This window comes from Larus michahellis, chromosome 25 (genome assembly GCF_964199755.1).
Source record: "Larus michahellis chromosome 25, bLarMic1.1, whole genome shotgun sequence".
Lineage (NCBI taxonomy): Eukaryota > Metazoa > Chordata > Aves > Charadriiformes > Laridae > Larus > Larus michahellis.
In genome coordinates this window covers 1415009-1441151 of record NC_133920.1, presented here as the reverse complement: position 1 = coordinate 1441151, position 26143 = coordinate 1415009, and the positions used below count along the sequence as shown (strand labels likewise).

Genomic DNA, 26143 nt, shown 5'->3' with positions numbered 1-26143 from the left:
AGACGAGCGCCGAGCTCCCCCGCCCTGCCCCACCGGCGGGGAGGGGGGACACGGGGACACGCGGAGGCACCGGTATCCCCGCCCCACCCCGCGGAATCGGGACGGGATCCTCTCCTGGGATCCCCGCTTTCCTCCCCGGCACCGGGTTTCCTGGCCGCGTTAAGGGAGGGCGGAGCCTTTTCGGCCCTGGCGGGGCGCCGTCCGCTGCCGGTCACGTGACCCAGCCGCAACATGGCGGCGCCCATGTGAGGGGCGGCGCGGAGGATGCGCGGGGCGGCGCGGGCGGGTGAGCGAAAGCGGGGGGGCACCGGCGGGGGGGTGGGGGCTGTGGACACGGGGGGCGGGGCCTGAAGGGGCGTGGTCTGACGGGGCGTGGCCTGGCGGGGAGAGTTTGGGGGCGCCCGGCCTTGTCCCGCGCCACGTGTTTCGGGGGGGGAGGGGGGGGGCGTGTGTGTGTCACCCCTCTGTGTGTCCCCCGGTCCCGTTTTGGTGGGGGGGGGGGGCTGACTCCGACCCGGCCCGTCGGGGGGGTTCCGTGTCCCCTCCCGCCCTCCCACCATTCGCTCCCGCTTTTCGGGGCTCCCCCCGGCCTCCCCCTCCCCCTACTCCCCCCCCTCCCCTCCCTAAACCGCCTTCCCCCCCCCCCCGCGTCGTTCCGGTTCAGCGATAACCGCACCCCCCTTCCCCAGCGGCCGCCTTCAGCACCCTTCGCAGAACCGGCCAGGGCCCCCCCCGCCGCCCCCCCGCCATGGACGGGGATCCCCCCAACGGCTCCGCGCCCGCCCCCGGCGCGGGGGACCCCCCCGGGGCCGGCGAGACGCTGATCTCCGAGGGCCGAGCCACCATCCTCTTCCCCAGCGCCAACGAGGTCTTCTACAACCCCGTGCAAGGCTTCAACCGAGACCTGACGTGAGCGGGGCGGGGGGGGGACGGACGGGGGGGGGGTCCTGGGAGGATCGGGGGGGGCGGCTCTGGGCTGCCCGGGGTTCCATGGCGGTATCCCGGGGAGTTCCGGGGTGTCCTGGGAGGATCGGGGTTGGGTAGGGGCGGCTCGAGGTTGTCTTTTTGGGATCAAGGGGGTCGCGGGGGTGTCCCAGAGGCTCCTGGGGGGCTCTGAGGTGTCGTGGGGGGGGCCGTGGCGTTGTTCCAGGGGGCTCTGAGGTGTCCTGGGGGGATTGCGGGGGGCTCAGGGTTGTTCTAATGGAGTCCTGGGGGGCTCTGGGGTGTCCTGGGAGGATCGGGGTGGGGTAGGGGGGGCTTGGGGTTGTCTCAGTGGGATGAAGTGGGTCGCGAGGGTGTCCCAGAGGGTCCTGAGGGGGCTCTGGGGTGTCCTGGGAGGATCGGGGGGGGGCTCTGGGCTGCCTGGGGGGGCCACGGGGTTGTTCCAGGGGGCTCTGAGGTGTCCTCGGATGATCATGGCAGGGCTCAGGGTTGTTCTAGTGGGGTCACGGGGGGGCTCGGGGGTGTCCCAGAAAGGTCGGGGGGGCCGTGGGGGGGGGTCCCAATGGGGGTTCAGGGTCACCCCCGTCCCCCTGACGCCCCACGCTCCCCCCCCCCTCAGCTGTGCCGTCATGACGGAGTTCGCTCGGCTCCAGCTGCAGCCGAAGGGGATCCGGGGTAGGTCCCGTCCTGGGGGTCCCCTGGGCTCCCCCTCGGCCCCATCCTCGGGGTCCCCATCCCCAGGGCTCTGCCACGAACCCCCCCCCCCCCCTCCTTTTCCAGTCGTCCTCCCCGGAGAGGAGAAGATGGACACGGGTGGCCCCCACCCGCCGGAGCACGGTGACGGTGATACCGCGCCGGCGCCTGACGGCACCGAGGCCCCGCGGACGGCGAAGCCGGGAGAAGTGTGCGAGGTGCTGGGAGGGGGGGAAACGCTGCTGGGGGGGAGGCGGGGGGGGGGGGGGGGGGCTCCGCATCCCCTCCGTCCCCCGTGGGTTGGGGGGTGCGTCTCTGGCCCCCGCCTCGGCATCGCCCTCTCCCCACAGGGGGGGCTGCGGGTGCTGGAGGCGCTGGCGGCCTCGGGGCTCCGCTCCATCCGCTTCGCCAAGGAGGTGCCGGGGCTACGGGCCGTGGTGGCCAACGACTTCTCGGCCCGGGCAGTGGAGCTGATGAGCCGCAACGTGGCCTTCAACGGGGTGGGGGACCTGGTGGCCCCCCGCATGGCCGACGCCAGGTAACCCCCCTCCCCCAGACAGCCCGCCCCCCTGACACCCCCCAGGGTGCGGGACGCTGCCATTCCCCCCTCCAGCACCCTCAGGACCCCCCGTGCATGGCCCTGGTGGTCTTGCTGGGGTTCCCCCCCCCCCATACTGGTCCCAGCGTCCCCACAGGGGCGGTCAGAGGGGACATTCCCCCCCCGCCCCGCCTCAAGGAGTGCAGCCCCAAAGTGGGTCTGGTTTGCGGGGACCCCACCAGTCCTTCCCAGCGCGCACTGGGCAGATCCTGTGTGGTTTCCTGAGGGCTGGGGGGGGATTCTGGGACCCCCAGGGGGCCGGTTGGGGTCCCCATTGCTCCAGGACCCCCCCCTTTCCCCCCCCCCCCCCCCAGGATGCTGATGCACCAGTGCAAGGCGGACAGGGAGCCCTTCGACGTGATCGACCTGGACCCCTACGGCAGCCCCGCGCCCTTCCTGGACGCCGCCGTGCAGGCGGTGGGCGAAGGAGGTGAGCGGGGAGGGGGGGGGGGCTGGGGATGTCCCGGATGCCTGGGTCCCCCCCAGCAGCACCCTTGACCCCCCCCCCCCCGCCTAGGGCTGCTCTGCGTCACCTGCACGGACATGGGGGTGATGGCGGGGAACAGCGCCGAGACCTGCTACAGCAAATACGGGGCCGTGTCCCTCAAGGGCAAGTTCTGCCACGAGATGGTGAGTCCTCGCGGTGGTGGTGGGGGGGGTCCCGACCCGGTGAAGGGGGGGGGGGGGGGCCCAGCGGGTCAGGGCCATGTGTGTGTCCCCCCCCCCGCCCCCGCCAGGCCCTGCGCATCATCCTGCACAGCCTGGACAGCCGCGCCAACTGCTACCAGCGCTTCATCGTCCCCCTCCTCTCCGTCAGCGCCGACTTCTACATCCGCGTCTTCGTGCGGGTCTTCACGGGGCAGGCGAAGGTGAAAGCCTCGGCCAGGTGAGATGGCGGGGGGCTGGGGGGGGACATATAAGTGTGTGGGTGGGGGGTCTGCACCCTCCCGCTACCCCTGACCCCCCCCCTCCTCCGCCGCCTTCCTTGTCCCGGCAGCAAACAAGCCCTGGTGTATCACTGCGTGGGCTGCGGCACCCACCACCTCCAGCGCCTGGGCAAGGTCACGAGCCACGGCACGGGGTACGACGGGGCTTAATCATGGGGTGGGGGGGGGTGGGCTCTGTAATGGGGGGGGGGGGGCCCGCTCACACCTCAAGCTTTCCCCTTCCAGCTTCAAGTACGGGGCAGCCACGGGGCCGCCCGTGGGTCCCACCTGCGAGTTCTGCCAGCAGCGGCACCAGGTGGGCGCACGTCCCCTCTGTCCCCTGTCCCCTCTGAGCACCCCCCTAGCGCTGACACACACCCCCCCCCGGCCCTGTCGCGTGTGTTGTCGTCCCCCCCCAGCTGGGTGGCCCCATGTGGGCTGAGCCCCTGCACGACCCGGCTTTCGTGGAGGGGGTGCTGGCGGCGCTGGAGAGGAGCCCCGGGCGCTTCCAGACGGAGGAGCGGATGCGGGGGATGCTCAGCGTCATCACCGAGGTACCGGGATGGGGACGGCGCAGGGAGTGGCAGAGACCAAATTTTGGGGGCTGGCGCTGACTCTGCCGCTCCCCGTGTGCCGAGGGCAGGAGCTCGGCGACGTCCCCCTCTACTACACCCTCGACAGCCTCAGCAGCACCATCCACTGCAACACCCCCTCCCTGCTGCAGGTCAGGTAAGGGCACCCCCAATCCCCCCACGGCCCCGGGAGACCCCCAATCCCCTGGGGCTGGGGCACCCCGACTCCCCCCATGGCACCCCAATACTCCCCATGCCCCCCCAGGGTACCCTGAATCCCTGGGGCTGGGGCACCCCGACTCCCTGGGGCACCCCAGATCCCCTGGGAATGGGGCACCCTGAACCCCCCATGGCCCCTGGGCACCCCCAATCCCTGGGGCTGGGGCATCCCGACTCCCACCATGGCACCCCAAAACCCCCCACATCCCCAGGGCGCCCTGAATCCCTGGGGCTGGGGCGCCCCGAATCCCCCCACAGCCCCCGGGCACCCCAGATCCCCTGGGAATGGGGCACCCCTCAACCCCCACAGCCCCCGGGCACCCCAGATCCCCTGGGAATGGGGCACCCCGCACCCCCCACAGCCCTAGGAGACCCCGAATCCCTGGGGTTGGGGCATTTCAAATCCCCTACAGCCCCCGGGCACCCCCTAAAGCCCCCCCACGGCCCCAGGATACCCCAAATCCCTGGGGCTGGGGCACCCCAAAAACCCACCCCCCGGGCACCCCAAATCCCCTTTTTGCAGGGGGGTGGGGGAGTGTTTCCTGGGGCTTGGGCACCTCAAACTCCATCCCTCCTGTTTGGGCACCCTCAAAGGTGCTCTGGGTCAAACCTTGGGAATCCCCCCCCGCGCCCCATACCCCCTGTCGTGTCCCCCCCCCCATATTCTGACCCACTGCACCACCCCCCCCGCCCCCCAGGTCCGCCCTCCTGCACGCCGGCTACCGCGTGTCGCTCTCCCACGCCTGCAAGAACGCCGTCAAGACGGACGCGCCCCCCGCCGTGCTCTGGGACGTCATGCGCTGCTGGGTGAGGACGGGGGGGCACAGGGGCACACACCACCCCCCCCATACTGCGGCCGAGCTGAATGTGTGTCTCGTCCCCCCCCCCCGCCAGGCCAAGATCCACCCGGTGAAGCGCGAGCGACTGGCAGAGACCAGCCCGGCTTCCCGCATCCTCTCGGTGGAGCCCACGTATGATCCGGCAGAACCCCCCCCCCCCACCAACCCAGGGACTGGGGGGACCCAGTGACGCCCCCCAAAACAATCCTGACCCCCCCACACCTCTTCCCCCCCCTCCCCCCCCCCCCCCCCAGGCTCCAGGCCTCCTTCGCCCTCCGTGACGACGCCAACCCCAGCTCCAGAAAACGGGGCTTGAAGCGGTTCCCGGAAAACCCCGAAGCCTTTTGGGGTCCCAAAGCCAGGGCCAAGGCTGGGTAAGGACCTGGGGAGGGGGGTGGGGGGGGTGGCTTCTCGGGTGGCTGATTGTGGGGTTGGGCTTCCAGCAGCCCCCCTCAAACCTTCTCAAAGAGCCCCCCCCCACTCTCCATCTTTTGCCAGAACAGAGGATTCGGACCAAAAAAAAAAAAAAAAAAAAAAAGCAGGAGGAGGGAAGGGTCCCTTGTTCTGTCCTTTAGGGTGTGTGGGGGGTAAATCTCTGCGCCCCCCCGCCTCACCCCGCACCCCTCGCCCAGGGGTGGCATCTCTCCCTCCCTCCAGGAGAAGCGGAAGCGCCACCAGAACAAACGGACGGAGCGGACGGACGACAACAGCGGCGCCAGCCTGAAACAGTTCCCCTGCAAACGCTTCAAGGAGGTGGGTCAGGGCTGGGAGCGAGGTGGGGGGGGGCTGGGACAGGGCAGAGCCCCCCCCCCCATCTCACCCACCTCCTCTCCCACAGGGAAACTGCTCCCTGGGGGCTCAGTGCTGTTACTCACATGAGGGAGAGCCCCCGGCTGCCCCCCGGCCCTGACGCTGCCCCCCCATTAAACCGTGCCTGAGAAAAAGTCTCGTGGTTTTTAATAATGCACTTATGGGGGAAAGGAGGGGGGCAGAGACACCCCCTCCCCGGCTCCGTGAGTCCAGCTGGGGCTGCTCAGAGACCCCCCCGGCCGGCTCCGGGCTCCTTGTACTGCACCGTGGCCAGGAAGGTCCTGATCTCCATGGGCTGCAGCGTGACCCGGCTCGGGTCCAGTTTGGGAACCGGCCGGGGCTGGGATGGACCTGGGAGAAGAGGGGAGGGGGTGAGGAGAGGCTGGTAACCCCCCCCACAGTGCCGCCCCCCCCCCCCGCCCCCCAGGACCACCGCCCCCCGGTACCTGTGGCTGGGGTCCAGACCAGGCGGGAGACGGCATCGAGCGGCAGGTCGGCTCCCAGGCTCATCTCCCGCAGCGAGGTGATGGCGAAAGCCGAGAAGAGGTTCTGGCAGAGCCGGGGGGACGGAAAAAAACCCATCAGCGACCCCCCCCCGTGTCCACCCCGCGGGTCTGGGATCGTCCCCGGGAGCCGGGACCCCCTCAAGCCAGGGACAGGCTGAGCCGTGGGGGGAGCCCGGCTGCAGCGTCGGCTGCGCGCCGGCCGTCGGTGGCTCACCAGTAGGTCGATGGTGACGGGCTGGGAGCCGTTGGCGCTCTCCCCCCTCTCAAACTGGTGCTCCAGCCGCAGCAGGAGGGTCCCGGCCTCCCACGGCGTCAGCGTCAGGAGGTGGACGTTGGGGGGCAGCTCCTGCCGCAGCCCCGAGAACTGCGGGGGGGGAGAGGGTTTGGGGAGGGGTCGCCGTGGCAAACCCTCCCCCCCCACCCCAACCACCACCACCTGCATTAGCCCCCTCCCCGCCTCACCTGCCGCAGGCTGGGCTGGCCCCGGCGGTAGGACGGGCCCCCGCCAGGCGCCAGCACCGCGTAGGGCGCCATGAAAAGCTCCTGCGCCAGGAGCCGGTGCCGGTCGGCCGCCGACTCCACCGTGTCCAGGAGGACGAGGTGGCGGCCGCGGACCACCAGCCCCTGCTTGTCAGCTCCCAGCTCCAGCAGCGGCTCCCCCACGCCCCGGTTGTCGTCGTACAGGAGCCGGCGATGGACCTGGAGGGGAGGGCGGTTACATCCCGGCGTGTCCCCACCGCCCCCGGGGACTGCCCACGCCGCGTCGTCCCCTCACCATGAGCTCCAGGGAGCCGTCGAAGATGCTGCTGCCGCCCTGCGAGCGATCCGTCAGCACTGTCAGCTGGAACTTCTTGTCCTGCGGGGGCAGGGAGGCCACACGTGTGATGAGCTCTGCCCCGGCCTCAGCCCCCCCCCCACCCCGTTTCCCTGCTACTGCCCCAAAGCCGGTACCTTGATGAAGATGCGGCTGTTAACGGGGTAGTAATTCCCCGCCACGGGCTCCGTCTGGCTCAGGTTCCACGTGGGACGGTAGTCGCGCCTGGGGAGGAGGCAGAGCCCAGTTATATGTGGAGGGGGGACAGGGGGTCTCGGGGGGGGGGCCGCAGCGAGCGCCCGGGCTGTCCCCGACCTGCGCTCCAGGATCTGCCGCCCGTTGGAGTCGGTGTAGAAGCGAGCGTCCGTCTGCAGCGTCGTCTCGAAGCGGCTGATGATCTCCTTGCCCCAACCGTCCCTGGATGAGAGACGGCGGGGGGTGAACAGGGCTGAGGGGGGGTGGGTGTGTGTGCTCCCACGGGGACACCCCCCCATCCCCAGGGGCTCCCCCGTCCCCAACTCACGCCACGGGGATGGGCCCCACCGTCCACTCCAGCTCCACGTAGGGCTGCCCCGCGTGGAGCCGCACCACCTGGGAGCACCACGAGGAGAAGTTCTGGTGGACCTCCTGCACCAGCGCGTTCTGCCGGGGACACGGAAGGGGCTCAGCACCCCCAGGGACGCCCCCGGGGACGTCCCCTCCCTGCCAGGGACACCGTCCCCACCACCCACCTTCACCAGGTACGTGGAGACCCGCTTGGAGCCAGAGACGGGGATGGGCTCGGAGCTGTTGGGGCGGAAGATGTAGGCGCCCGAGGCCTGGGCGCTCTCATCGTTGCCGGCGCTGGCGTTGTACCTGGGGCGAGAGGAGGAGGAGGAGGAGGAGGAGGAGGAGGAGGAAGAGGAAGGTCCTGCAGGAAGGACCCAGGTGTCCGGATCCCACCAGTGCTCACCAGTAGAAGCTCTGGAAGACGGGCAGCGAGATGCTCTTGTCCAGGTTCTGGATCTCCTTCAGGTGCCCGGTGACGGGGTCGAAGAGCACCCGGATGTGCTGCGGGTCGAGCATCAGCCCCCGTCCCCGTTCGGCCCCTTCCCGTCACCCCAGCACTGGTTTAACTGGGACAACGGAGGCGCGACTCCACCGGGGGCTTCAGGCCGTGGGTTTCCCCCCGCCAGGGACCGACTCCAGCCCTGAGGATCCCGTAGGGAAAGATCCCAAACCGCATCCGAGAGGGGAAGGCGTCCCCTGCCAGCGGGACCGTACCTCGTTATGGATCTCCCGGGGCTGCGGTGACACCGTGGTCCGGTGGGGGGACACGGGGGGGTCCCCGTGGCTCAGCCGGGAGACGGTGAAGGTGCTGAAGCCCAGGGGGGGTGCGGATGCCTGGAAGAGGAGCTCCCGCGTGGCGCCGCCGTCCCCACGCAGCCGGCGGGTGAAGTTGGAGACGGGGACGACCTGGGGACAAGCAAAGAGGGTCAGGGGGGGCCGTGGGGGGGGGATGACGGGACACGGGGGCTGCCCCGGGCTCACCTCGCTGGGTACAGGCTGGCCCTGGGGGTCTGTCACCGCGTAGGACCCTCCGTTGACCGGCAGCCGGATGGGCCAGGACACGGGACGGCCCAGGGGGTTGTAGAGGATGACGGTGAACTGCGGCGTGGGGGGGGACACACAACAGAAGGACGAGGAGCGTTAGCGCCGCCGGGACCCCACAGACCCCCCCCTCCAGCCCCCCAGGGAGGTGCTCACGCGACCGGCCGCCTCCGTCAGGGGACAGACGCTGACGTTGAGGGCGTTGCAGAAGATGAAGTTCTCCTTGTGGCCACCGAGGCTGGCCAGGGCATTGGCCACCAGGAGCTGCCGGGAGCGAGGGATGGTCACACGGCACGGCCGGTAACGAGGGGCGCTCATTAGCTCATCCCCCCCGCAACAAGCCGCGGCCACCAGCTCCCATCCTCCGGCCGCCCAGGCTCCAGCTCGTCCCCAAAACGCGGGCAAGGGGCTCGTCCCCAAGACGGCCACCAGCTCCCGTCCCCCCCAGACACCAGTTTGCCCCATGGACACGATGCTGGTTTACCCCCAGACTGACGCCCTGGCCCCACACCCCCGAATCCCCCTTTTTTCCCCCCCAAAAAACGGGCAGCCGGACCCTACCTGGCAGCTCTCCCACCCCGCCGCCAGCTGCCTGGCGTAGTCATCGGCCACGTGCTGCTTCTCGGTGCCGCTCACGGCATCGTGGTGCTGGGCCACAGCCACGGCTTCGCCTGCCGGGAAGGGCCAGGGTCAGGGGGGTGTCAGGGACATCCCGGCGGGGGTCCCCGAGGGTCCCACGCTGGCACTTACGGAGCACAGAGCTGTCCCCAAGCCCGTAGGGACCCTCCCGCGACGCCGGCCCGGCCAAAGCCTCCAGCTGGCTGCAGATCTGCGGGGAGGGAAGGGAGGGTCGGGGAGGGGGGACACCGGAGACGGCGATGGCGGGGGGGACACACACCAGAGACCAGGAAGGCCGGGGTGGGGGAGAATTTTGGTGTCAAACCTGGAGAAAGTTGTTGCTGAGGCGCTCGTAGCGCTTGAAGGCGGGTCGGCTGGTGAAATATCCCGTCCAGAACTGATGGGGACCATCCGCGTAGGGGAAGAAGTCGTCCGTCTTCAGGGACCTGCGGGGAAAGCCGGGCTGCGTCCGTCCGTCCCTCCGTCCGACCGTCCCGCCCAGACGCCTGGGGTCCCCCCGTCCCCCCCCTTGAGCCTCACCAGGAGAGGTTGGCCCGGTGCAGCTCCCAGAGGTAGCAGGAGGGTGTGGAGTAGAGGACGTGGACGCGGCTGCCGTTGGCTTGCTGGAAAAGCCGGGGAGGGGGTGAGATGGGGCGAGGAGAAGTAGGGGGGGGTGGACACAGAGTCGGGGGGGGGACACGGGGACACCCCGCTGACCCTGGCGTTGACGTGGGCGATGAGCTTGTCCATGTTCTTGAACCACAGGTTGGCGTTCTCGTACTGGAAGTCGGAGCCCATCGTCATGATGATGTGGTTGGTGCGGTAGCGCTCAGCCTTGGGAGGGGGGTGGCGGGGGGGGACACACACAGGTCAGCACCCCCCTTCCCGGGGGGATCCCAGCGTCCAGGAACCCTACACCCACCCCAAGGACCCACCACCCCACCACCGCCCGGGGGCACCCGACCTGGCTGGCGGCGATCTGCAGGAAGGTGGTGACGATGTCGTCCACGTTGTTCTCCTCGCTGTCCTCGTCCACCACGGGGGGGTCGGAGCAGAGCTGGTCCCAGCAGAACCCCGAGGGGGGGTTGTAGACGTTGGGGAGGATGCCTGGGGACGGGGACACCGTCAGCCCGGGGATGGGGACGGCCCTGGGGACCTGGGGGACAAGGTCAGGGACAGGAGACCTGGGCTGGGGACAGGGACACCGTCAGCCTGGGGATGGGGACGGCCCTGGGGACAAGGTGAAGGACAGGAGACCTGGGCTGGGGACAGGGACACTCTCAGCCTGGGGATGGGGACAGTGCTGGGGACGTCGGGGACAAGGTCAGGGACAGGAGACCTGTGCTGGGGACAGCCCTGAGGACATGGGGGGACAAGGTGAAGGACAGGAGACCTGGGCTGGGGACAGGGTTAGGACCAAGTGGATGGAGAACGGGGCCAGCCCCGGGGACAAGGGAAAGTCCAAGAGGGGACCCAGAGGACGGTGACATCCCCGGGGTGGGGGCGATGTCCCAGGAGGGGACAGCAGACCTGGGAAGGGGCAGAGGGACAGCGGGGACGGGTCACCTTCGGGAGGGGAAGGGGACAGGGGAGGGCTCAAGGGAGAGGTGACACCCAGCAGGACACCCCAGGGGAGGGCCAGCCCCCAGGAGGGGTTGCGGTGGGAGGGGGACGACACACGCACGGGGACACCCGAGGGACCCCCAGCCCTGTCCCACCGGTGAAGATGTCGGCGGCGGGGGGGGGCAGGTTCCCGCTCGCCCTCCACAGCAGCTCCATCTCCCGCAGCCGCTCCCGCGTCTCCTTGTCCTGGTGGTCCACGCGCCCCACGAAGAGCCCGTCGTAGCCCATCTTGGCGGGGGGGGGGGGGGGGGGGGGGACACACACAGGGAAAAGGAGGGGGTCAGCCCGGCCGCTGGGGTCCCCCGCCATGCTTTGAGGGGGGGTGGGAAGGGAAGGGAAAGGGGGGGGCTCCCACCTGGGCGAAGATGGCGGCCAGCTGCCGGGAGTGGCCGAAGGGGTCGATCTGCCAGGCCACCCGGGGGGTGCCGCAGCCCCCCAGCTCCTGGCGCAGGAAGCGGCGGCCCAGGGCCAGCTGCTCGAGGGCCGGCGCGTAGTGGGCGGCCGCCTCGTCGCTCATGCACCAGCCCCCCCCAACCATCTCCAGCCGCCCTGCAGGGACATGGCGGGGGGGGGGGCTTGGGGACATGAAGCACCCCCGAGTACCGTGGGGGGCACCTCAGCGCCCCCCCCCCCCCCCCCCAGCCTCTGTGTCCCCTCAGAGGGACATCCCCGTGACCCCCCCCCGGCCCCACAGCCACTTCACCCTGGTCCCACTCCATGTCCCCTGTGCTCGTGTCCCCCTCAGGGACACCCCAGTACCCCCCCCCGATGCTCGTGTCCTCCAAGGACACCCCAGTGTCCCCCCGTGTCCCCAAGGACACCCCAATCCCCCCCCATGTCCCCGTGTGCCCCCAAGGACACCTGAATGCCCCCCCCACCGTGTCCCCGTGTGCCCCCAAGGACACCTGAATGCCCCCCCACCGTGTCCCCATGTGCCCCCAAAGACACCCCAATCCCCCCCCGTGTCCCCGTGTGCCCCCAAGGACACCCCAATCCCCCCCCATGACCCCCTGTGCCCCCAAGGACACCCCAATCCCCCCCCCCCTCCACGTGTCCCCAAGGACACCCCAATCCCCCCCCATGACCCCCTGTGCCCCCAAGGACACCCCAATCCCCCCCCGCCATGTCCCCATGTGCCCCCAAGGACACCCGAATGCCCCCCCCCGTGTCCCCGTGTGCCCCCAAGGACACCCCAATCCCCCCCCATGACCCCCTGTGCCCCCAAGGACACCCCAATCCCCCCCCGCCATGTGCCCCCCAAGGACACTTCCATCCCCCACCCCCACGTCCCAGTGTGCACCCCATGACCCTCAGGGACACCCCAGTCCCCCCCTTGTGCGCCCCCATGGCCACGTCCTCCTCCAGGGACACCCCCCACGTCCCTCCCAGCAGCAGCCACCCCCCCCTCGGGGACACGTGTGTCCCATCACCCCCCCGGCCCCCACCTTGCTCGACGAGCTGGCGCACGGTGCGGCGCGTGGCCTCGTCCTGCTGCCGCCACCAGCGGGCCAGGAAGGCCACCTCGGCGTAGACGAAGCGGCGGGAGGGGTTGGCCACCAGCTGGGCCACCACCGAGTCCAGGATGTACTGCACCCCCGCGTGCTGCACCTCGTTACGCACTGGGGGGGGGGGCAGGAAACGTCACCCAGCAGCACCGTGACAGGTTGGCGGGGGGGGGGGGTACAGGGACACGATAGGGGATAGGAGGCCACAGCGGCGTCTGCGGGGACGCAGGTGACATCTGGGGGTTGTGGGGTGTCACAGAATGGCGGGGGGCAAGGTCACAGCAGCATCCAGGGGATGTTGGGGGGGGGGGGATAGAGGAAGGTCCGGGGGACACAGGGGGGACACAGAAGGGTGCAGGGGACCCAGCACTGTCCCAGGAGGGATAAACAAGCAGTAAAATGGGGTTGCGACACCGTGCCGGGGACAGCGGGCGGAAAACAGGGCCGTTGTCCCCGTCCCAAGGCCAGGATTTGTCCCTCTGTCCCCAACCCGCCCCCCTCCCCCCCCGCCCCGTAGCCACAGGCTCCACCCCTGTCACTCGTCACCCCTTCGCCCCCACGCCGAGCGTCACCTCTGCCCCCACAGCGGCCTTGGAGGCGTCACCTCCGTCCCCGCAGCCGCTACAGTGGCCTTGGGGACATCGGAGGCCTTGGGGACGTCACCGCCCCTCCCCAGGGACTGTGTGTGTCGTTCCCCCCCCCCCCCCCAGCGGTGGCGGGGGCACCCACCTCCGTAGAAGTACTGCTCCACCGTCTTGAGCCACCCCACGTCATCGTGGGTGTGGGGCACCAGGTGGACGTTGAGGAGGTCGGGGCGCGTGGGGGGACACGACTGGGGGCGCCAGGGGAGTCTCTGGGGGCTCGTACGGGGCTGTGCACACCCCCCGCATCCCCCCTTCCCCCCCCCCCCCAGTCCCCTTCAGGCACCCCAAATCCTCCTCTTCCTCCCACAGGGCCCCCATCCCAGCCCCTCCCCAGTGCTCCCGGTCCCAGCCTGCGCCAGACCCCCATCCCCTCCCGTTCCCCAGGCCCAAACTGCCCCAGATTCCCCCTCCCAGACCCCCGCTGCTCCCCCCATCTGACCTTTCCCACCTCCCCCAGTCCGATCCAGGTTTCCCCAGTTCCCTTCACCCTCTCCCAGTATCCCACCTCCCTCCGCCCAGTCTCCCCCCAGTCCCTCCGGGGTTCCCAGCTCCCCGACTACCACCTCACCCAGCTTCCCAGTTCCCCCCAGCCTCTCCCAGTCCCCGTTTCCTCAGTGCCCCGGGTCTCTCCCGGTGCCGCTCCACCCGACCTCTCCCAGCTCCCCCAGTCCCAGCCCGGCTGCCCCATCCACCTTTCCCCAGTTCCCTTCAGTCTCTCCCAGTATCCCAGCTCCCCCTGCCCAGTCTCCCCCTGCCCCAGCTCCTCCCAGTCACCCCCCCAGTTCCTCCGGGGTTCCCAGCTCCCCTACCACCACCTCTCCCGGCTTCCCAGTTACCCCCAGCCTCTCCCAGTCCCTGTTTCCTCAGCGTCCCGGTCTCTCCCGGTACCCCCAGTGCACCCCAGTGCCCCCAGTGCCGCCCAGTTCCGCTAGTTCCTCCCAGTTCCTCTTTCCCCAGGACGCTCCGGTGCCCTCCCAGCCTCTCCCGGTCCCTCCCCGGCCTCTCCCGGTCCCTCCCCGGCATCTCCCGGCCTCTCCCCGGCAACATTTCCCCGTCCCCACCTGGTACCCGCAGCCCGCGGCCGCCGCCGCCCCGAGCAGCAGCAGCAGCGCCGCCGCCCCGGGCACCGCCATGCCGCTCGCGGGCACGGTCATGTGACCGCCCGTTCACATGACCGGGGGGGCTCCCCGGGCCCGCCCCTCTTTCTGGGCAAGCCAATGAACGGCCAGGGGTGTAACAGAAGGCGGTGACATAACGGACCGCCGCCAATGAGAAGGAGGGGTGGCCATGATTGACAGTGCGAGTCCCGCCTCCCTCGGGCGTCGGCTACCAACGGCCCCTTCCGCGGCGGGAAAACGCCCGGCAGCCAATGACGCGTGGCGGCTCTCAAAACCCCGCCCCCGCCGGGCCGTGGTTGGCGAAGAGCGAGAGACGGGCAGGTCTGCCCTCCAATAGGGCGTCGAGGAGCCGGGCCCCTCACGGAGGCGATGGCGGCGGCGGTGCTGAGGGGAGGCCTCGGCTCGGGCTGCCCCCGGGGCTCTCCTCAGACCCCCGGGATTCCCCTCACACAGCCCCGGGGCTCCCTTCAGGCCACCCCCAGTCTCTTTTCAGACCCCTGGGGCTTCCCTTGGACCCCCTCGCCTCCCCTCAGACCCCTTGGGCCACCCTCAGCACCCCTCGGGCTCCCCTCAGCCCCCCAGCTTCCCCTCAGCACCCATCAGTGTCCCCTCAGCCCCCCCGCGTTTCCCTTAGACCCCCCCTGGGGCTCTCCTCAGACCCCCCAGTCTCCCCTCAGCCACCCCGGGGTCCCCTTGGACCCCCCCCCAGCCTCCCCTTGGAACCCCCCCGGTCCTCCCAGCCCTCACACTCCATCGCTCCCCTCTGACTCCTGCCACCTCCACCCACCATTCCTCCCCCCGATTCCCCCCGAGCCCGGGGGGTCCATCCCCCCGCCATCCGCCCGCCGATGCCGCAGCTCTGAACAGGATCCACCCACTCAGGTATGAGCTCTGCCCCAGCATCCGCCTTTATTGTCCCGGCCCTGACGCAACCCGTCGCCTCCCCTCCAATGAGCGAACGATGCCGGCCGTCACCAGGGCGGGGACATGGGCTGGGGGTTCTGCAGGTAGGACATCACCACGGCCGAGATGGAGAGCCTGGAGGGGGGAAGAGACACCAGCCCGGGCTTCAGAGACCCCCGCAAACCTGGGACTGTCTCCCCGCTGTCCCCTCCGCAGGGGATGCAGCACCCCGGGGCCGGACCCGGCGCCGCTGGCACTCACATGAAGCTGCTCATCATCTGCTTGGTGTCCTCGGAGCTGCGGGAGTTGGCGAAGCTGATGAAGGAGCAGTAGACGGCGATCCAGGCGCACCACTTCAGCTGCGGGTGGAGGGGTACAGCATGAGGACACCCTGGAGACAGCCCTTGTCCCCCTGTGCCCCCTGGGGATGGCCCCTGTCCCCTCTGACTACCCTGGGAATGGCCCCTGTCCCCCCTGACTGCCCTGGGGACGGCCCTTGTCCCCCTGTGCCCCCTGGGGATGGTCTCTGTCCCCTCTGACCGCCCTGAGCATGGCCCCTGTCCCCCCTGAGGATGGCCCTTGTCCCCCTGAATGCCCTGGGAATGCTCTCTGTCCCCATAAACCCCCATGGGGATGGCCCCTGTCCCCTCTGACCCCCCCCGGGGACAGTTCTTGCCCCTCTGAACCCCCTGGGGATGGTCCCTGTTTTCCCTGAGACCCCTGGGGACAGTCCCTGTCCTGCCAAACGCCCTGGGGAAGGCCCCTGTGCCCCCCTTGTCCACCTCAAAATCCCCTGGGGCTGGCCCCTCTCCCCCTGACCCCCACTTAGGGACAGCCCCTGTCCCCCCCTTGCCCCATAACCACCCCAACCCCCCCCCCCGAGGACGGTCCCAGCGCCCCCGTGGCCCTCGGCCACCCCAGAGCCCCCCCAGGGACCATCCCCAAACCCCAAAATACCATCCCACCGCCCAACCTGGAGCCCCCCCCGCCCTGGGCAGGTGCCCACGGGCCCCGGAGCCCCCACCTTGAGCATGAGCCCGCACATGCTGAAGACCATCCCCAGCAGGTTCATGTAGTCGGGCGTGGGGTCCTCCAGCGCCGGGTTGGTCTCGGTGGCCGGCGGCTTGTACCTGGGGACGGCGCCGTCAGGCGGGAGGGGGACACGGTTCCTCCTCCTGGTCCCCTCCGGGTTCTCCCCTCCCGGTTGTCCCCCGGTTCTCCCTGCCAGTTCCCCGCTCCCGGTCGCCCCCCGGTTCCCCCCCTCCCGGTCGCCCCCCAGTTCTCTCCCCCCGGTTCCCCTCTCAGTTCCCCCCTCCCAGCCCTCCCCTCCCGGTTCCTCCTCCGGGTCACCCCCCGGTTTCCCCCTCCCGGTCCTCCCATGGTCCCCTCCCGGTTCCCCCCTCCCGGTCGCCCCCCGGTTCTTCCCTCCCGGTTCTCCCTCCCGGTCGCCCCCCGGCCCCACCTGGCCACCCGCGCCGGCCGCCGCGGGTCCGCCATGCCGCCCCGCCGCCCGCTTCCGCCGCCGCCGCCGGAAGAGGTCCCGTTCCGGTCCCCGGTGCCGGCCCCGGCTGCCCGGTCCCCGCCATGGCCTTCCCGCGGCCCCGGCCCGCCCGCCCCGAGCTGCCGCGGCAGCGGGTGCGGACGCTGCAGTGCGGGCAGGGCGCGGTGCGGGCCGTCCGCTTCAACGGTGGGGCCGTGGGGGGGGACACGGGGACCGGGGGGGCCAAGGGGGGGACCCGGACCCGGGCGGGTCGGGAACGGGGACCCGGACCCCTTCCCGGGGCGGAGAACGGGGACCTGCGCCCAATCCCGGGGAAATAACGGGGATCCGGTCCCCATCCCGGGGACCCCCGACTCCTTGATCCCATCCCGGAGGGGGGGGGGGGGGGGGGGGCGGGAACGGGGACTTGTGCCCCATCCCGGGGACCCCCAACTCCTTGATCCCATCCCAGGGATCTCCGAATCCTTGATTCCATCCCGGGGGGGTAATGGGGACCTGGGCTCCATCTGGGGACCCCCAACTCCTTGATCCCATCCCGGGGGAGGGAAACGGGGACCCGTGCCCCATCCTGGGGACCCCTAACTCCTTGATCCCATCCCGGGGACCCCCAACTGCTTGATCCAATCCCGGGGGGGGGAACAGGGACCCACATCCCATCCCCGGGGGAGCGGAAACGGGGACACGTGCCCCATCCTGGGGCCCCCCAACTCCTTGATCCCCTCATGGGGGATTAAGTGGTGGTGGTGGGGGGCACTTCCAGTCCCCATCCGGGGAGGAGGAACGGGCACACGGGCTCCTCTCCCTGGGGCAGAATTAGGGACCACAGTTCTGGGGAGGGGGGGTGTCGATTTGGGGTGCTGGGGGGGGTCACCTCAGCCCCCCCCCTCCCCAGTGGATGGGAACTACTGCCTGACCTGCGGCAGCGACAAGACCCTGAAGCTCTGGAACCCGCACAAGGGCACGGCGCTGCGCACCTACCAGGGGCACGGCTACGAGGTGCTGGACGCCGCCGGGTAAGGGGCCGCGGGGGGCTGCAGGGACACCCCCCCCCCTTGGGGACCCCCCCAGCCTCGCTGATGGGGCGCCCTGGCTCCCCCCTCCCCAGCTCCTTCGACAACAGCCAGCTCTGCTCCTGCGGGGCCGACAAGACCGTGGCACTGTGGGACGTGGCCACCGGGCAAGTGATCCGCAAGTACCGGGGACACGCAGGGGTGAGGACACAGGCCGGGGGGGGGACACACACCAAGGGTGGGGGGGCTCTGGGCGGATGCCTGGGGGTCCCTGCAGGGCGCTGACTCCCTGCTTCTCCCGCAGAAAGTGAACTGCGTCCAATTCAATGAGGAGGCCACCATCATCGTGTCCGGTAAGGGAGCAGTCTTGGGGGGGGCCTGGCCAGCACCAGAGCCGCCCCCCAATACCCCCTTTTCTCCCCGTTTCCCCCGCGACACCCCCTTTTTCTCCCATTTCCCCCCTGACACCCCCTTTTTCTGCCCCCCCCAGGCTCTATCGACTCCACCGTGCGGTGCTGGGACTGCCGCTCCCGCCGCCCCGACCCCGTCCAGGTCCTGGATGAGGCCAAGGACGGCGTCTCCAGCGTGAAGGTCTCCGACCACGAGATCCTCTCAGGGTGAGGGACGGGGACACGCACCGGGGGGTCGGGGACACGCTCGGCGGGGGGGGAACGGGGCCCCCCAGCACTAACACCCCCTCCTCTCTGCAGCTCCGTGGACGGCCGCGTCCGGCGCTACGACCTGCGCGCCGGCCAGCTCTTCTCCGACTACATAGGGAGTGAGTGAGGGGATGCGGGATGCCACCGGGGGGTGTCCCAAGGTTGGGGGGGGCTCCCGGGACACCCCCAAACTCCCGCCCGCCCCCAGGCCCCATCACCAGCGTCTGCTTCAGCAAGGACGGGCAGTGCGTCCTGGCCGCCAGCCTGGACTCCACCCTGCGCCTGCTGGACAAGGAGACGGGGGAGCTGCTGGGCGAGTACGAGCCCCCTCCCCACAGCCCTACGACCCCTCCAGGGGGCTTTGGGGGGGGTCCTCGCCTCACCCCCATCGTGTGTGTCCCCCCTCCCCGCAGGTACACGGGCCACCGCAGCACAGCGTACCGGCTAGACTGCGTCCTGAGCGAGCAGGACACGCACGTGGGCAGCGCCTCCGAGGACGGACGCGTCTATTTCTGGGACCTGGTGGAGGTGAGCGGGCAACGGGGGGGCGTCGACACTGTGCTTTGGGGGTCCCAAGGACCCCCCCCCCACCTCACGTGTCTGCGTGTCCCCCCCTCGCAGGGCTCGCTGGCGCTCAGCCTGGCCGTGGGCCGCGGCGTGGTGCAGTCCCTCTCCTTCCACCCGACCCTGCCCTGCCTGCTGGCGGCCACCGAGGGCCAGCTCCAGCTCTGGCGCGAGGACACCTTCCAGCCCGAGGGGGACGCCGCCACGTGAGGCGGGTTTTTTGGGGTGGCCCCCACTTGCGCCCCCCCTCCCTCCTTCCCGCTAACGAGGAATAAACCCGCGGTGTGGAGAAGCCACGGTGCTTTATTGGGAGCGCGCGGAGCCCAAACGGCTCAAATAAATACAAGCGCTGGGGAAGGGGGGGGGAAGAGGCAGACGGTGTTGGGGGGACGGACAGTGCGGGGGGAGGACAGATGGATGGTCACGGGGGGGTCCCGGCCCCCCAACTCCCTCCACTGGGGAAATCGCCTCGCTCTCTCCTCTGCACATGCTGGTGTTGGGGGTGCGGAGCCTGGGGATGGCGAGTCGGGAGCCCCTGCAGAGAAACTGCGGACTCGGCCCCCCTAAAGTGGGGGCTCAGGGCCCCCCCCGAGGTGGGGGCTCACTCCCCCCCCCCACCCCGGGGACACCCAGCCACCGTCTCAGTCTCCCGGTGTCCCCGAGGGAAAGGCGTCGGCTCTTTGGGCGAACGTCTCCGCCACCAGCAGCGGAAAAACCAGGGAGGCGTCGGCGTAGACCTGGGCGCAGGAGAGGGGGTCAGGGTGCGGGGGGGATTTAGGGTGCCCAGGGGAGGCCCCCCCCACCCAGGACCCCCATCCCACCTTGACGGGGGTGGCATCCATCCGGATCTTGCCCCAGGACACGGCCTCGTCCGGCCGCGCTCCCGAGTCGGAGCCGTCGAACTCCTGCGCCGTGTTGACGTAGACGGAGAAGTCGGCCCCGTTCCTCTGTGGGGGCGAGGAGCAGGGTGAGCCCCCCCCGACCCGTGTGTCCCCTCCCTGTCCCCTGGGACACGTCAGGGTGTCCCTGTCCCGTCCCCCCCGTTCCCCCCCCTCACCATGAGGTTGGCGTTGGCGATGTGGTGCTTCACCAGCCCCCCGCCCAGGATGATCATCCCCGTCTTCCTGGCGAAGATGGCCTGGGTGTTAATGAGGCGCAGGTCTGCGGGCGGAGACGGCCGTCAGGGGACCCCGGCGTCCCCGGGGGGGACACCCAGGTGTCCGGGGGGGGACATGACGGGGACACACTCACCCTCCACGATGTCCAGCACCAGCCCCGGGCGCTTGTAGGAGTGGAAGAAGATCATGTCCCCCAGGGAGCCGTCGGTCAGCGCCGGGCTCAGCACCGGGATGTTGTTCTGGGAAGGGGATGCGGTGACAGGCCACGAGGGGTGGTGACACCCCCCGGTGACACCCCTGGTGACCGTTGCCCCCCCGCCCCCCGCCAAGTCCCCACCGACCTTCTGTGCCCAGTAGCAGATGGACTCGGGGTTGTCGATCTCCTTGCCCAACCGCGCGATCATCTTGGAGGGGGTCCACCTCACGCCCTGCGGGACCACCACGCTCAGGACCCCCCGGGGAGGACCCAGGCGTCCGGGTCCCCCCCAAACACCACCCCCCCACACTCCGAGCCGGGGAGGACCCAGGCGTCCGGGACAGCCCCCCCCCACCCCTACCTGCGTTTCTTGCTCATCCACCATCTGCTCCAGGATGGGCATCAGCCAGTCCTCAAACTTGCAGTAGTTGTCGTTGGGCACCAGCAGGTTCCCGATCCTGGGGAGGGGACGGGCTCAGCCCGGGGGGGACCCCGACACCCGGGGGGGGCCCCCGGTGCCCCCCGGCCCGTACCTGTTGATGCCGCTCCGGCGCAGGTCCTGTCCCCGCAGGCTGAAGTCCCCGATGTAGGTGGGCGCCAGGCACTTGATGAGATCCTCCTCCACCCCCCCCGCCGTGGTCACCACCACGTCCACCTGCCCCGGGGAGGGGGGGGGGGACACGGCGTCAGGACCCCGGGGACAACCTGAGGGACATCTCGGGGACGGGGCTGAGCCCCCGAGAACCTCCAGGACACCCCCCTGAGCAAACTGGGAACGGTGGGGACCCCTCGGGGACAGCGCTTGGACCTCGGGGACATCCCATGACCAAGCTGGGAACCCACAGACCCCTTGGGGACAGAGTTAGGGCCCCTGGGGACCTCGGGGACCAACCTGGGGACGCCCTGGACCCCAGAGGGACCCGAGGGACAGCTTGGGGACAAAGCTGGGGACCTCAAGGACACCCTGGGGAACAGGGCACCCCCCCGGGAACCCTACAGGAACCTCGGGGACAGGCTGGGGACCTTGGGGACAGCCCGAGGACCTGAGGGCTCCCCCCGGGGACCTCGGCGACGGCCCCTGGGGCAGGTGGGACCCCAGACCCTTCTGCTGTGCAAGGCCCTGCCTGTCCCCACGCCCCCCTTGGCGTGTCCCCAGGTGTCCCCAGGAGTCCCCACGCTCACCCTGGAGTGTCCCTATGTGTCCCAGCTGTCCCCACATCCCCCTCGGGGTGGCCCCAAGTGTCCCCAGCCGTCCCCACACTCCCCCAAAGTGTCCCCAGGAGTTCCCAAGTGTCCCTGGGTGTCCCCAGATGTCCTCCTGGGTGTCCCGAAGCGTCCCCAGGGCCCTCCTGGGTGTGCCCAAGCCCCCCCCCAAGTGTCCCCACGCCTCCCCCGGGGTGTCCCCAGGCGTCCCTCGCCCCTCTGGGGTGTCCCCAAGTGTCCCCTCATCCCCCCCGGCGTGTCCCTAAGCGTCCCCTCGTCTCCCCCGGGTTGTTCTCAAGTGTCCCCTCACCCTCCCAGCTGTCCCCTAGTGTCCCCCTCGCCCCCCCCCGGCGTCCCCGCACCATGTTGTGCTGCAGCAGGTACCGGATGGTCTCCCTGACGCCGGAGCTGACGAGGTTGGAGGTGAAGCCCAGGAAGATGGTGCAGCCCGAGGGCGGCCGCCGCCCGCCCAGCGCCGCCCGGGCCCGCTCCTCCTCGCTCAGCGGCTCCAGCTTCGCCGCGATCTGCGGGCGGGGCGGGGGGGGTCAGCACCGGGACCGGCCCCGGGCCCCCCCCCGGCCTCCCCCGCCCCGGGCCCCACCATCCGCTGGATCTCGGCGACGGCCTGGGCGAAGCTGGTGGCCTGGAAGCCGGTGGTGCGGAAGGAGCGGAGCAGCGCGGCGTGGTCCGGGCCGCCGGAGAAATCGTAGCCGCGCACCGGGAGGCTCTCGGTCGGGAGGGGCCCGCTGGGCTTCAGCACGGCCCGCAGGGCCCCGGCGGGGACCGGCGCCGGCGCCGCCATCGGGCTGCGGCCCCCTCACTCCGCCGCGCCGCCGCTGCGCGCCGCCATCTTGGCCCGCCCCCTCCCCTTCCCGCGCGCCGCCATCTTGGCCCGCCCCGTCGCTCACTGCGCCCGCGCGCCGCCGGCTCGGCCCGCCCCCTCAGCGCCGCGCGCCGCCATCTGGCTCGCGCACCGCTCCGTCTGCCGTACGGCTGCGCGCCGCCATCTTGAAGAAGGGACGGTGGCCGCCGAGGGACAAAAGGCACCCGAAAGCGAAAGGTCTCGCCTGGCGGGCTGGCGCTGGAGCGGGCTGACCCCGAAACCTCCCGAAACCGCCCCAAAACCGCGGGGAGACGCAACCTCGGCTCCAGTCAAATCCTTTTAATACCCACGAATAACCACGGGCTCCCAGCCCCGGCGGGGGCCCGTCTCCTCCACGTCGGGGGGCGCAGAGGGGTCCCCGCAGCCAGCGGTGGGGAGCGGGGACGGACCCCCCCGGCGGCGGGGACCCCCCCAGCACCGGCAGCCCCCCCTTCCCGGGCAGTGCGAGCGCGGGGCCGCGGCGGCGCCTCAGGTCCGGAGCCTCCACACCTCGACCGAGAGGCCACCAGAGGCGGCGGCCACCACGTCCCCCTCCACGCTGATCTGGGGGGGGGCGAGAGGGGCGTCAGGGGGGCTGGGGGACACCCCCTGCCCTGCGGGGACACCCCTTCCCCGTCCCGGGGACCAGCGCGGCAGATGCCGCGGTGGGGGGAAGCCGAGGCACACGCGTGTGCAAGAGGGGGGAGCGCACACGCGTGTGCGGGGGGGGGGGCGTCACCTCCTCACCCCATTGAGGACGTCGTCGTGCGTCCAGGAGCAGATGGTGCGGGGAGGGTCCGTGGGGACGTGTATCTGCGGGACAGTGAAAGCCGTTCGCAGCCCCCCCCAGTGGGGGGTCAGCAGGGACCCCCCCAGCCCAGAGAGGGGCTCCACCCCCCCCCCAAGCCCGGCACCGCGCGATGGGGACGGCGGGACCCTCACCCGCAGCGTCCTGTCGGTGGACGTGGTGAAGAGGGACCCCGGCGAGTGCCAGAGCCCCGTGATCTGCAGCCGGTGCCCCACGTCGAAATACTGCGGGAGGGGAGACACAAAAACACCCCGTGAGGCGTCGGGGGGCACACGGACACCCCCCCCCCCACCCCCAGAACCCCCCAACCCTCCCCCCGCCGCGGCGTCCCTACCCGGGCGGGCTGGAAGCTGCCGGTGCTGTTCCCGAAGACGTACACCCGGCCCTGGTTGTCCCCGGCCCAGAGCTGCGTCCCCCGGTACGACATGGAGAGCAGGTAGTTTTCCAGCTGCGGGGGGCGAGAAAAGAGAGATGGGGCTGCGGGTGACGGAGCCCCCAGCACTGTCCCAGCGCCACCACCCCCCCGGGGGTCTGGGGGGCAGCGGGACCCACCTGCAGCCGCTGCAGGACCCCCTCGGCCCGGCGGTCGAAGACGACGAGGGTCCGGTCCTCGCTGCCGGACACGATGAGCCGGTCGTCGGCTGCCAGGGACAGGACGGCGCTGGCGTGGGGCTTGTAGCTGCGCACCAGGGACGGGCCGGCTGCCGGAGCCGGGGGGGGGGGGTTTGAGCCGGGGGCACCCCCAGAATCCCCCCAGACCCCTCCCCACCGCCGGCAGGACCAACCTCGCGGGTCGTAGACTGTCACCGTCTTGTCGTAAGTCCCGGTGACGAGGATGTCGGGGCGGTAGGAGAGGCAGAGCACGGCCGCCTTCTCCCTGGGGGCAAGGGGAGAGTTGAGGGGGCAGCCGGATCCCCCCCCGGAACCCTCCCAAATAACCCCCCCCTCGGGGGTTACCTGATCTCCCCGAACTGCTGCCCCTCGGCCTCCAGGTCCCACAGCTTCACCGTGCTGTCCCAGGACCCCGAGCAAACCTTGTTGTCTCGCGAGGCCAAACACCAAACCCAGCCCTGCCAGGGAGAACCCAAAACCCGTCCCCAAAACCGCCCCGGGACCCCCCCAGCGGCTCCCCGAAGAGGGTGAACCGCAGCGTGAGGAGGAGGGGGATAAGGGCTGTGCCCCCCACCTTGTGCGTCCCGTTGCGCTCGGTGCCCAGCGCCTTCACCAGCACCTTGCCGGGGGCCTGGCCCAGCTGCCGCAGGTCCCACAGGTTGACGTTACGGTCGCGGGCACCCGAAACGCAGAGGGTCCCCCCCTGCCAAGCGGAGGGGACGGGGACGAGGTGGGGACCCCCGTCCAGAACCAGGGGAAGCCCCCCCGCCCGGAACCGGGGAGCCTCCCCCCCGCCCCGAAACAGGGGACACCCGGCGCGTCCCCACCTGCAGCAGGAGGACGGAATCGACGGAGGCGAAGTGTCCCTCGTCCAGGGAAAAGTGCTCCATGGGGGCCCCGCCGCCCCCCCAGCGCTGTAGGTGCTCCTCCAGGTCCACGCAGGCGGCCGACCAGTCGAACCCTTCCTCTGCGGAGAAAACGGGGGTGTCGGGGGCGGGGGGGGGGGGCCGCCCAAACTGATGGGGTCCCCAACCCACTCCCTTCGCCGCACACGGCGCCCTGTAGCCGCACCAGAGGGGGGGGAAATGGGGTGTTGTGGGGGGGGGAATGGGGTGTTCGGGGAGGGGTTTCCAACCCACCGGGGGGGCAATATGGGGGTTCTCAATCCGCCAGAGGAAAATGGGGGGCGGGGGGGGGGTCCCCAATCCCCGTTTTCACCCTTCGCAGCCCCCTTGCCGTGGAAAACAGAAAATTAGGGGGCGCCCCCAACCCGCCACGGGGAAATATTTTGGGGTTCTCACGGGGAAATAGAGAATTGGGGGGGTGTGTGTGGGGGGGTGTCCCCTTGTTTCCTGGCCCCCCCCCCCCCCCCCCAGACCCACCTTCCAGGACGGGGAAGGGTCCGCGGGCGCTGCGCTGCAGACGGAGCCTCCAGGCCACCACGTCCCGGGCAACGTCCCGCAAAGCCCGGCAGACGTGGGGCAGGACCCCCCGCACCTCCCGCGCCCCCAGGTACCCGCAAATCTCCAGCAGCAGCTCCAGCGGCAGCGACAAAAGCCCCCCCGCGGCCCCCCCCGGGGCTGAAGCGGCCGCCTGAGGCGGCCGCTTCAGCCCCGGGGGGAGCCGCGGGGGGGGGACGGGAGGGCCGAGCTCCGGCGGTGGCGGTGGGGGGCATCCCGGGGGGGTCCCCGGTCCCCGAATTCGGGTGACGTACTCCTGCGCCTGCCGGTCGGGATCGTCGGGGGCCCCCTCCATGGCTGGGGGGGGGCGGGGGGGGGGGTTGGGGGTGTCAACACCTCCCGGAGAGGGACCCTCCAGCCCCCCCATTCCTGCCCCCCCCGCCCTATAATTTATCCCCAAAGCGGGATCAGCCAGAGGCCCGGTACCAGGACCCCCCCCCCTCACCCCCGGTACTGGGACCCCCCCACGCGTAAACCCACCCAAAGCCCCGGGACCCCCCCCGGAATGGAACCCCCACACACCCAGATTCCTCCCAAAACACCGGTAACGGGATCCCCCCCCCCCCCCCCCCACTCCGTACATTGGGACCCCTCCAGTGCCAGTACCGGGAACCGCCCCCCCCCCCCGCCTAAATCCGCCCAAACCCCTGGTACCGCGACCGCACCATCACCGGAACCCCTCTAGTGCCGGTACCGGGATCGCCTCCATGCGGAGCCCCGGTACCGAGATCCCCCAACACGCCGATGCCCCCCCCAAAAGCCCCCGGTACCGGGACCCGCCCCAACACCCCAGTCCCTCCGGTACCAGGAACCACCCCCCCTCCCTGGGACCCCCAAACCCAAATCGCCCGGTACCGGGACCCCCCCCGCAACAGGATTCTCCAACACCCAGACACTCCCTGAACTCCCGGTACCGGGACCCGCCCCAGCACCTGAGTCTCTCCAGCCCCGGTACCGAGACCCCCCCAGCACCGCTCAAAGCCCCGCTCCCCCCACCCCCGCCCATGTTTAGGGTCCCTCCGGTTCCCCCCCCCCCCCCGGTACCGGGGCGCGGCCTGGCCCGGCCCCACCGCGTCCCGTCGCCACGGCCACGGCGGGATCCGCTTCCGGCGCGCGGCGGCGTCCCCCACGTGACCCGCCCTTCGCCCAATGAGAGCGAGAGGCGCGCGGCGACGTCATCAAGGGGCGCCGGAAGAGGCCCACGTGTGGCAGCGGAGGCGCCGCGGCGAT

General features: G+C 70.9%; 6 protein-coding genes across 9 annotated transcripts; 2 read left to right on the top strand and 4 right to left on the bottom strand.

Annotated features, from left to right (window-relative positions):
• The first annotated feature begins 132 nt into the window (after positions 1-132).
• On the top strand, positions 133-5733 carry TRMT1 (tRNA methyltransferase 1). Of its 2 annotated transcripts, none has more exons than XM_074566990.1 (17): positions 133-286; positions 690-909; positions 1562-1617; positions 1723-1853; positions 1986-2173; positions 2548-2663; positions 2751-2863; positions 2971-3119; positions 3231-3314; positions 3406-3475; positions 3579-3713; positions 3803-3888; positions 4649-4757; positions 4845-4921; positions 5044-5163; positions 5447-5542; positions 5628-5733. In XM_074566990.1, exons 1-16 carry the CDS (start codon positions 265-267, stop codon positions 5511-5513), a joined length of 1743 nt encoding a protein of 580 aa, XP_074423091.1. In that variant the 5' UTR covers positions 133-264; the 3' UTR covers positions 5514-5542; positions 5628-5733. The 2 variants fall into 2 exon arrangements, with proteins under 2 accessions (XP_074423091.1, XP_074423090.1); XM_074566989.1 differs by having other exon boundaries at positions 5422-5542.
• On the bottom strand, positions 5730-14058 carry MAN2B1 (mannosidase alpha class 2B member 1). Its single transcript, XM_074566987.1, has 24 exons — positions 13961-14058; positions 12985-13087; positions 12196-12369; positions 11106-11299; positions 10846-10978; positions 10092-10234; positions 9845-9961; positions 9668-9750; positions 9453-9573; positions 9260-9338; positions 9071-9180; positions 8666-8773; positions 8450-8566; positions 8183-8374; positions 7872-7969; positions 7651-7774; positions 7443-7561; positions 7235-7336; positions 7057-7144; positions 6881-6961; positions 6568-6804; positions 6320-6469; positions 6046-6148; positions 5730-5950 (listed from the first exon to the last, which is right to left on the bottom strand). The coding sequence occupies exons 1-24, from the start codon at positions 14051-14053 to the stop codon at positions 5823-5825; spliced, it is 2997 nt and encodes a 998-aa protein (XP_074423088.1). The 5' UTR covers positions 14054-14058; the 3' UTR covers positions 5730-5822.
• An 844-nt stretch (positions 14059-14902) lies between these two features.
• Positions 14903-16548, bottom strand: WDR83OS (WD repeat domain 83 opposite strand). Its single transcript, XM_074567059.1, has 4 exons — positions 16383-16548; positions 15945-16050; positions 15182-15279; positions 14903-15055 (listed from the first exon to the last, which is right to left on the bottom strand). The coding sequence occupies exons 1-4, from the start codon at positions 16415-16417 to the stop codon at positions 14989-14991; spliced, it is 306 nt and encodes a 101-aa protein (XP_074423160.1). The 5' UTR covers positions 16418-16548; the 3' UTR covers positions 14903-14988.
• On the top strand, positions 16473-18940 carry WDR83 (WD repeat domain 83). Its single transcript, XM_074567058.1, has 9 exons — positions 16473-16607; positions 17314-17434; positions 17527-17632; positions 17736-17784; positions 17922-18048; positions 18142-18209; positions 18299-18407; positions 18504-18618; positions 18712-18940. Exons 1-9 carry the CDS (start codon positions 16505-16507, stop codon positions 18862-18864), a joined length of 951 nt encoding a protein of 316 aa, XP_074423159.1. The 5' UTR covers positions 16473-16504; the 3' UTR covers positions 18865-18940.
• On the bottom strand, positions 18940-22062 carry DHPS (deoxyhypusine synthase). Of its 2 annotated transcripts, none has more exons than XM_074567056.1 (9): positions 21773-22062; positions 21534-21695; positions 20502-20623; positions 20330-20426; positions 20114-20200; positions 19906-20011; positions 19712-19815; positions 19476-19601; positions 18940-19391 (listed from the first exon to the last, which is right to left on the bottom strand). In XM_074567056.1, exons 1-9 carry the CDS (start codon positions 21971-21973, stop codon positions 19296-19298), a joined length of 1101 nt encoding a protein of 366 aa, XP_074423157.1. In that variant the 5' UTR covers positions 21974-22062; the 3' UTR covers positions 18940-19295. The 2 variants fall into 2 exon arrangements, with proteins under 2 accessions (XP_074423157.1, XP_074423158.1); XM_074567057.1 differs by having other exon boundaries at positions 21556-21695.
• Positions 22063-22318: 256 nt separating this feature from the next.
• On the bottom strand, positions 22319-26054 carry FBXW9 (F-box and WD repeat domain containing 9). Of its 2 annotated transcripts, XM_074567037.1 has the most exons (11): positions 25958-26054; positions 24836-25210; positions 24281-24420; positions 24028-24156; positions 23799-23911; positions 23627-23718; positions 23394-23542; positions 23176-23289; positions 22976-23065; positions 22781-22846; positions 22319-22597 (listed from the first exon to the last, which is right to left on the bottom strand). In XM_074567037.1, the coding sequence occupies exons 2-11, from the start codon at positions 25206-25208 to the stop codon at positions 22523-22525; spliced, it is 1341 nt and encodes a 446-aa protein (XP_074423138.1). In that variant the 5' UTR covers positions 25209-25210; positions 25958-26054; the 3' UTR covers positions 22319-22522. The 2 variants fall into 2 exon arrangements, with proteins under 2 accessions (XP_074423138.1, XP_074423137.1); XM_074567036.1 differs by lacking the exon at positions 25958-26054 and having other exon boundaries at positions 24836-25332.
• Positions 26055-26143: the final 89 nt, after the last annotated feature.

Excerpts from the sequence above, each read along its gene's own strand:
- TRMT1 (XM_074566989.1), top strand. The coding sequence starts at position 265 with ATGCGCGGGGCGGCGCGGGCGG. Across the intron at positions 1,618-1,722 it reads GCAGCCGAAGGGGATCCGGG|TCGTCCTCCCCGGAGAGGAG; the intron begins GTAGGTCCCGTC and ends CTCCTTTTCCAG. Across the intron at positions 2,664-2,750 it reads GCAGGCGGTGGGCGAAGGAG|GGCTGCTCTGCGTCACCTGC; the intron begins GTGAGCGGGGAG and ends CCCCCCGCCTAG.
- MAN2B1 (XM_074566987.1), bottom strand. The coding sequence starts at position 14,053 with ATGACCGTGCCCGCGAGCGGCATGGCGGTGCCCGGGGCGGCGGCGCTG. Across the intron at positions 9,751-9,844 it reads TCGCCCACGTCAACGCCAGG|CAAGCCAACGGCAGCCGCGT; the intron begins GTCAGCGGGGTG and ends CGGCTTTTCCAG. Across the intron at positions 8,774-9,070 it reads CGGGGTGGGAGAGCTGCCAG|CTCCTGGTGGCCAATGCCCT; the intron begins GTAGGGTCCGGC and ends CGCTCCCGGCAG.
- WDR83OS (XM_074567059.1), bottom strand. The coding sequence starts at position 16,417 with ATGGCGGACCCGCGGCGGCCGGCGCGGGTGGCCAG. Across the intron at positions 15,280-15,944 it reads TGTGCGGGCTCATGCTCAAG|CTGAAGTGGTGCGCCTGGAT; the intron begins GTGGGGGCTCCG and ends CTCCACCCGCAG. Across the intron at positions 15,056-15,181 it reads CAGATGATGAGCAGCTTCAT|GCTCTCCATCTCGGCCGTGG; the intron begins GTGAGTGCCAGC and ends TCCCCCCTCCAG.
- WDR83 (XM_074567058.1), top strand. The coding sequence starts at position 16,505 with ATGGCCTTCCCGCGGCCCCGGCCCGCCCGCCCCGAGCTGCCGCGGCAG. Across the intron at positions 18,049-18,141 it reads GACCACGAGATCCTCTCAGG|CTCCGTGGACGGCCGCGTCC; the intron begins GTGAGGGACGGG and ends TCCTCTCTGCAG. Across the intron at positions 18,408-18,503 it reads ACGGGGGAGCTGCTGGGCGA|GTACACGGGCCACCGCAGCA; the intron begins GTACGAGCCCCC and ends CCCTCCCCGCAG.
- DHPS (XM_074567056.1), bottom strand. The coding sequence starts at position 21,973 with ATGGCGGCGCCGGCGCCGGTCCCCGCCGGGGCCCTGCGGGCCGTGCTG. Across the intron at positions 20,624-21,533 it reads ACCTGCTGCAGCACAACATG|GTGGACGTGGTGGTGACCAC; the intron begins GTGCGGGGACGC and ends TCCCCGGGGCAG. Across the intron at positions 20,012-20,113 it reads TCTGCTACTGGGCACAGAAG|AACAACATCCCGGTGCTGAG; the intron begins GTCGGTGGGGAC and ends TCCCCTTCCCAG.
- FBXW9 (XM_074567036.1), bottom strand. The coding sequence starts at position 25,280 with ATGGGGGGGCTGGAGGGTCCCTCTCCGGGAGGTGTTGACACCCCCAAC. Across the intron at positions 24,157-24,280 it reads ATTCCGTCCTCCTGCTGCAG|GGGGGGACCCTCTGCGTTTC; the intron begins GTGGGGACGCGC and ends TCCGCTTGGCAG. Across the intron at positions 22,847-22,975 it reads CCACCGACAGGACGCTGCGG|ATACACGTCCCCACGGACCC; the intron begins GTGAGGGTCCCG and ends ACTGTCCCGCAG.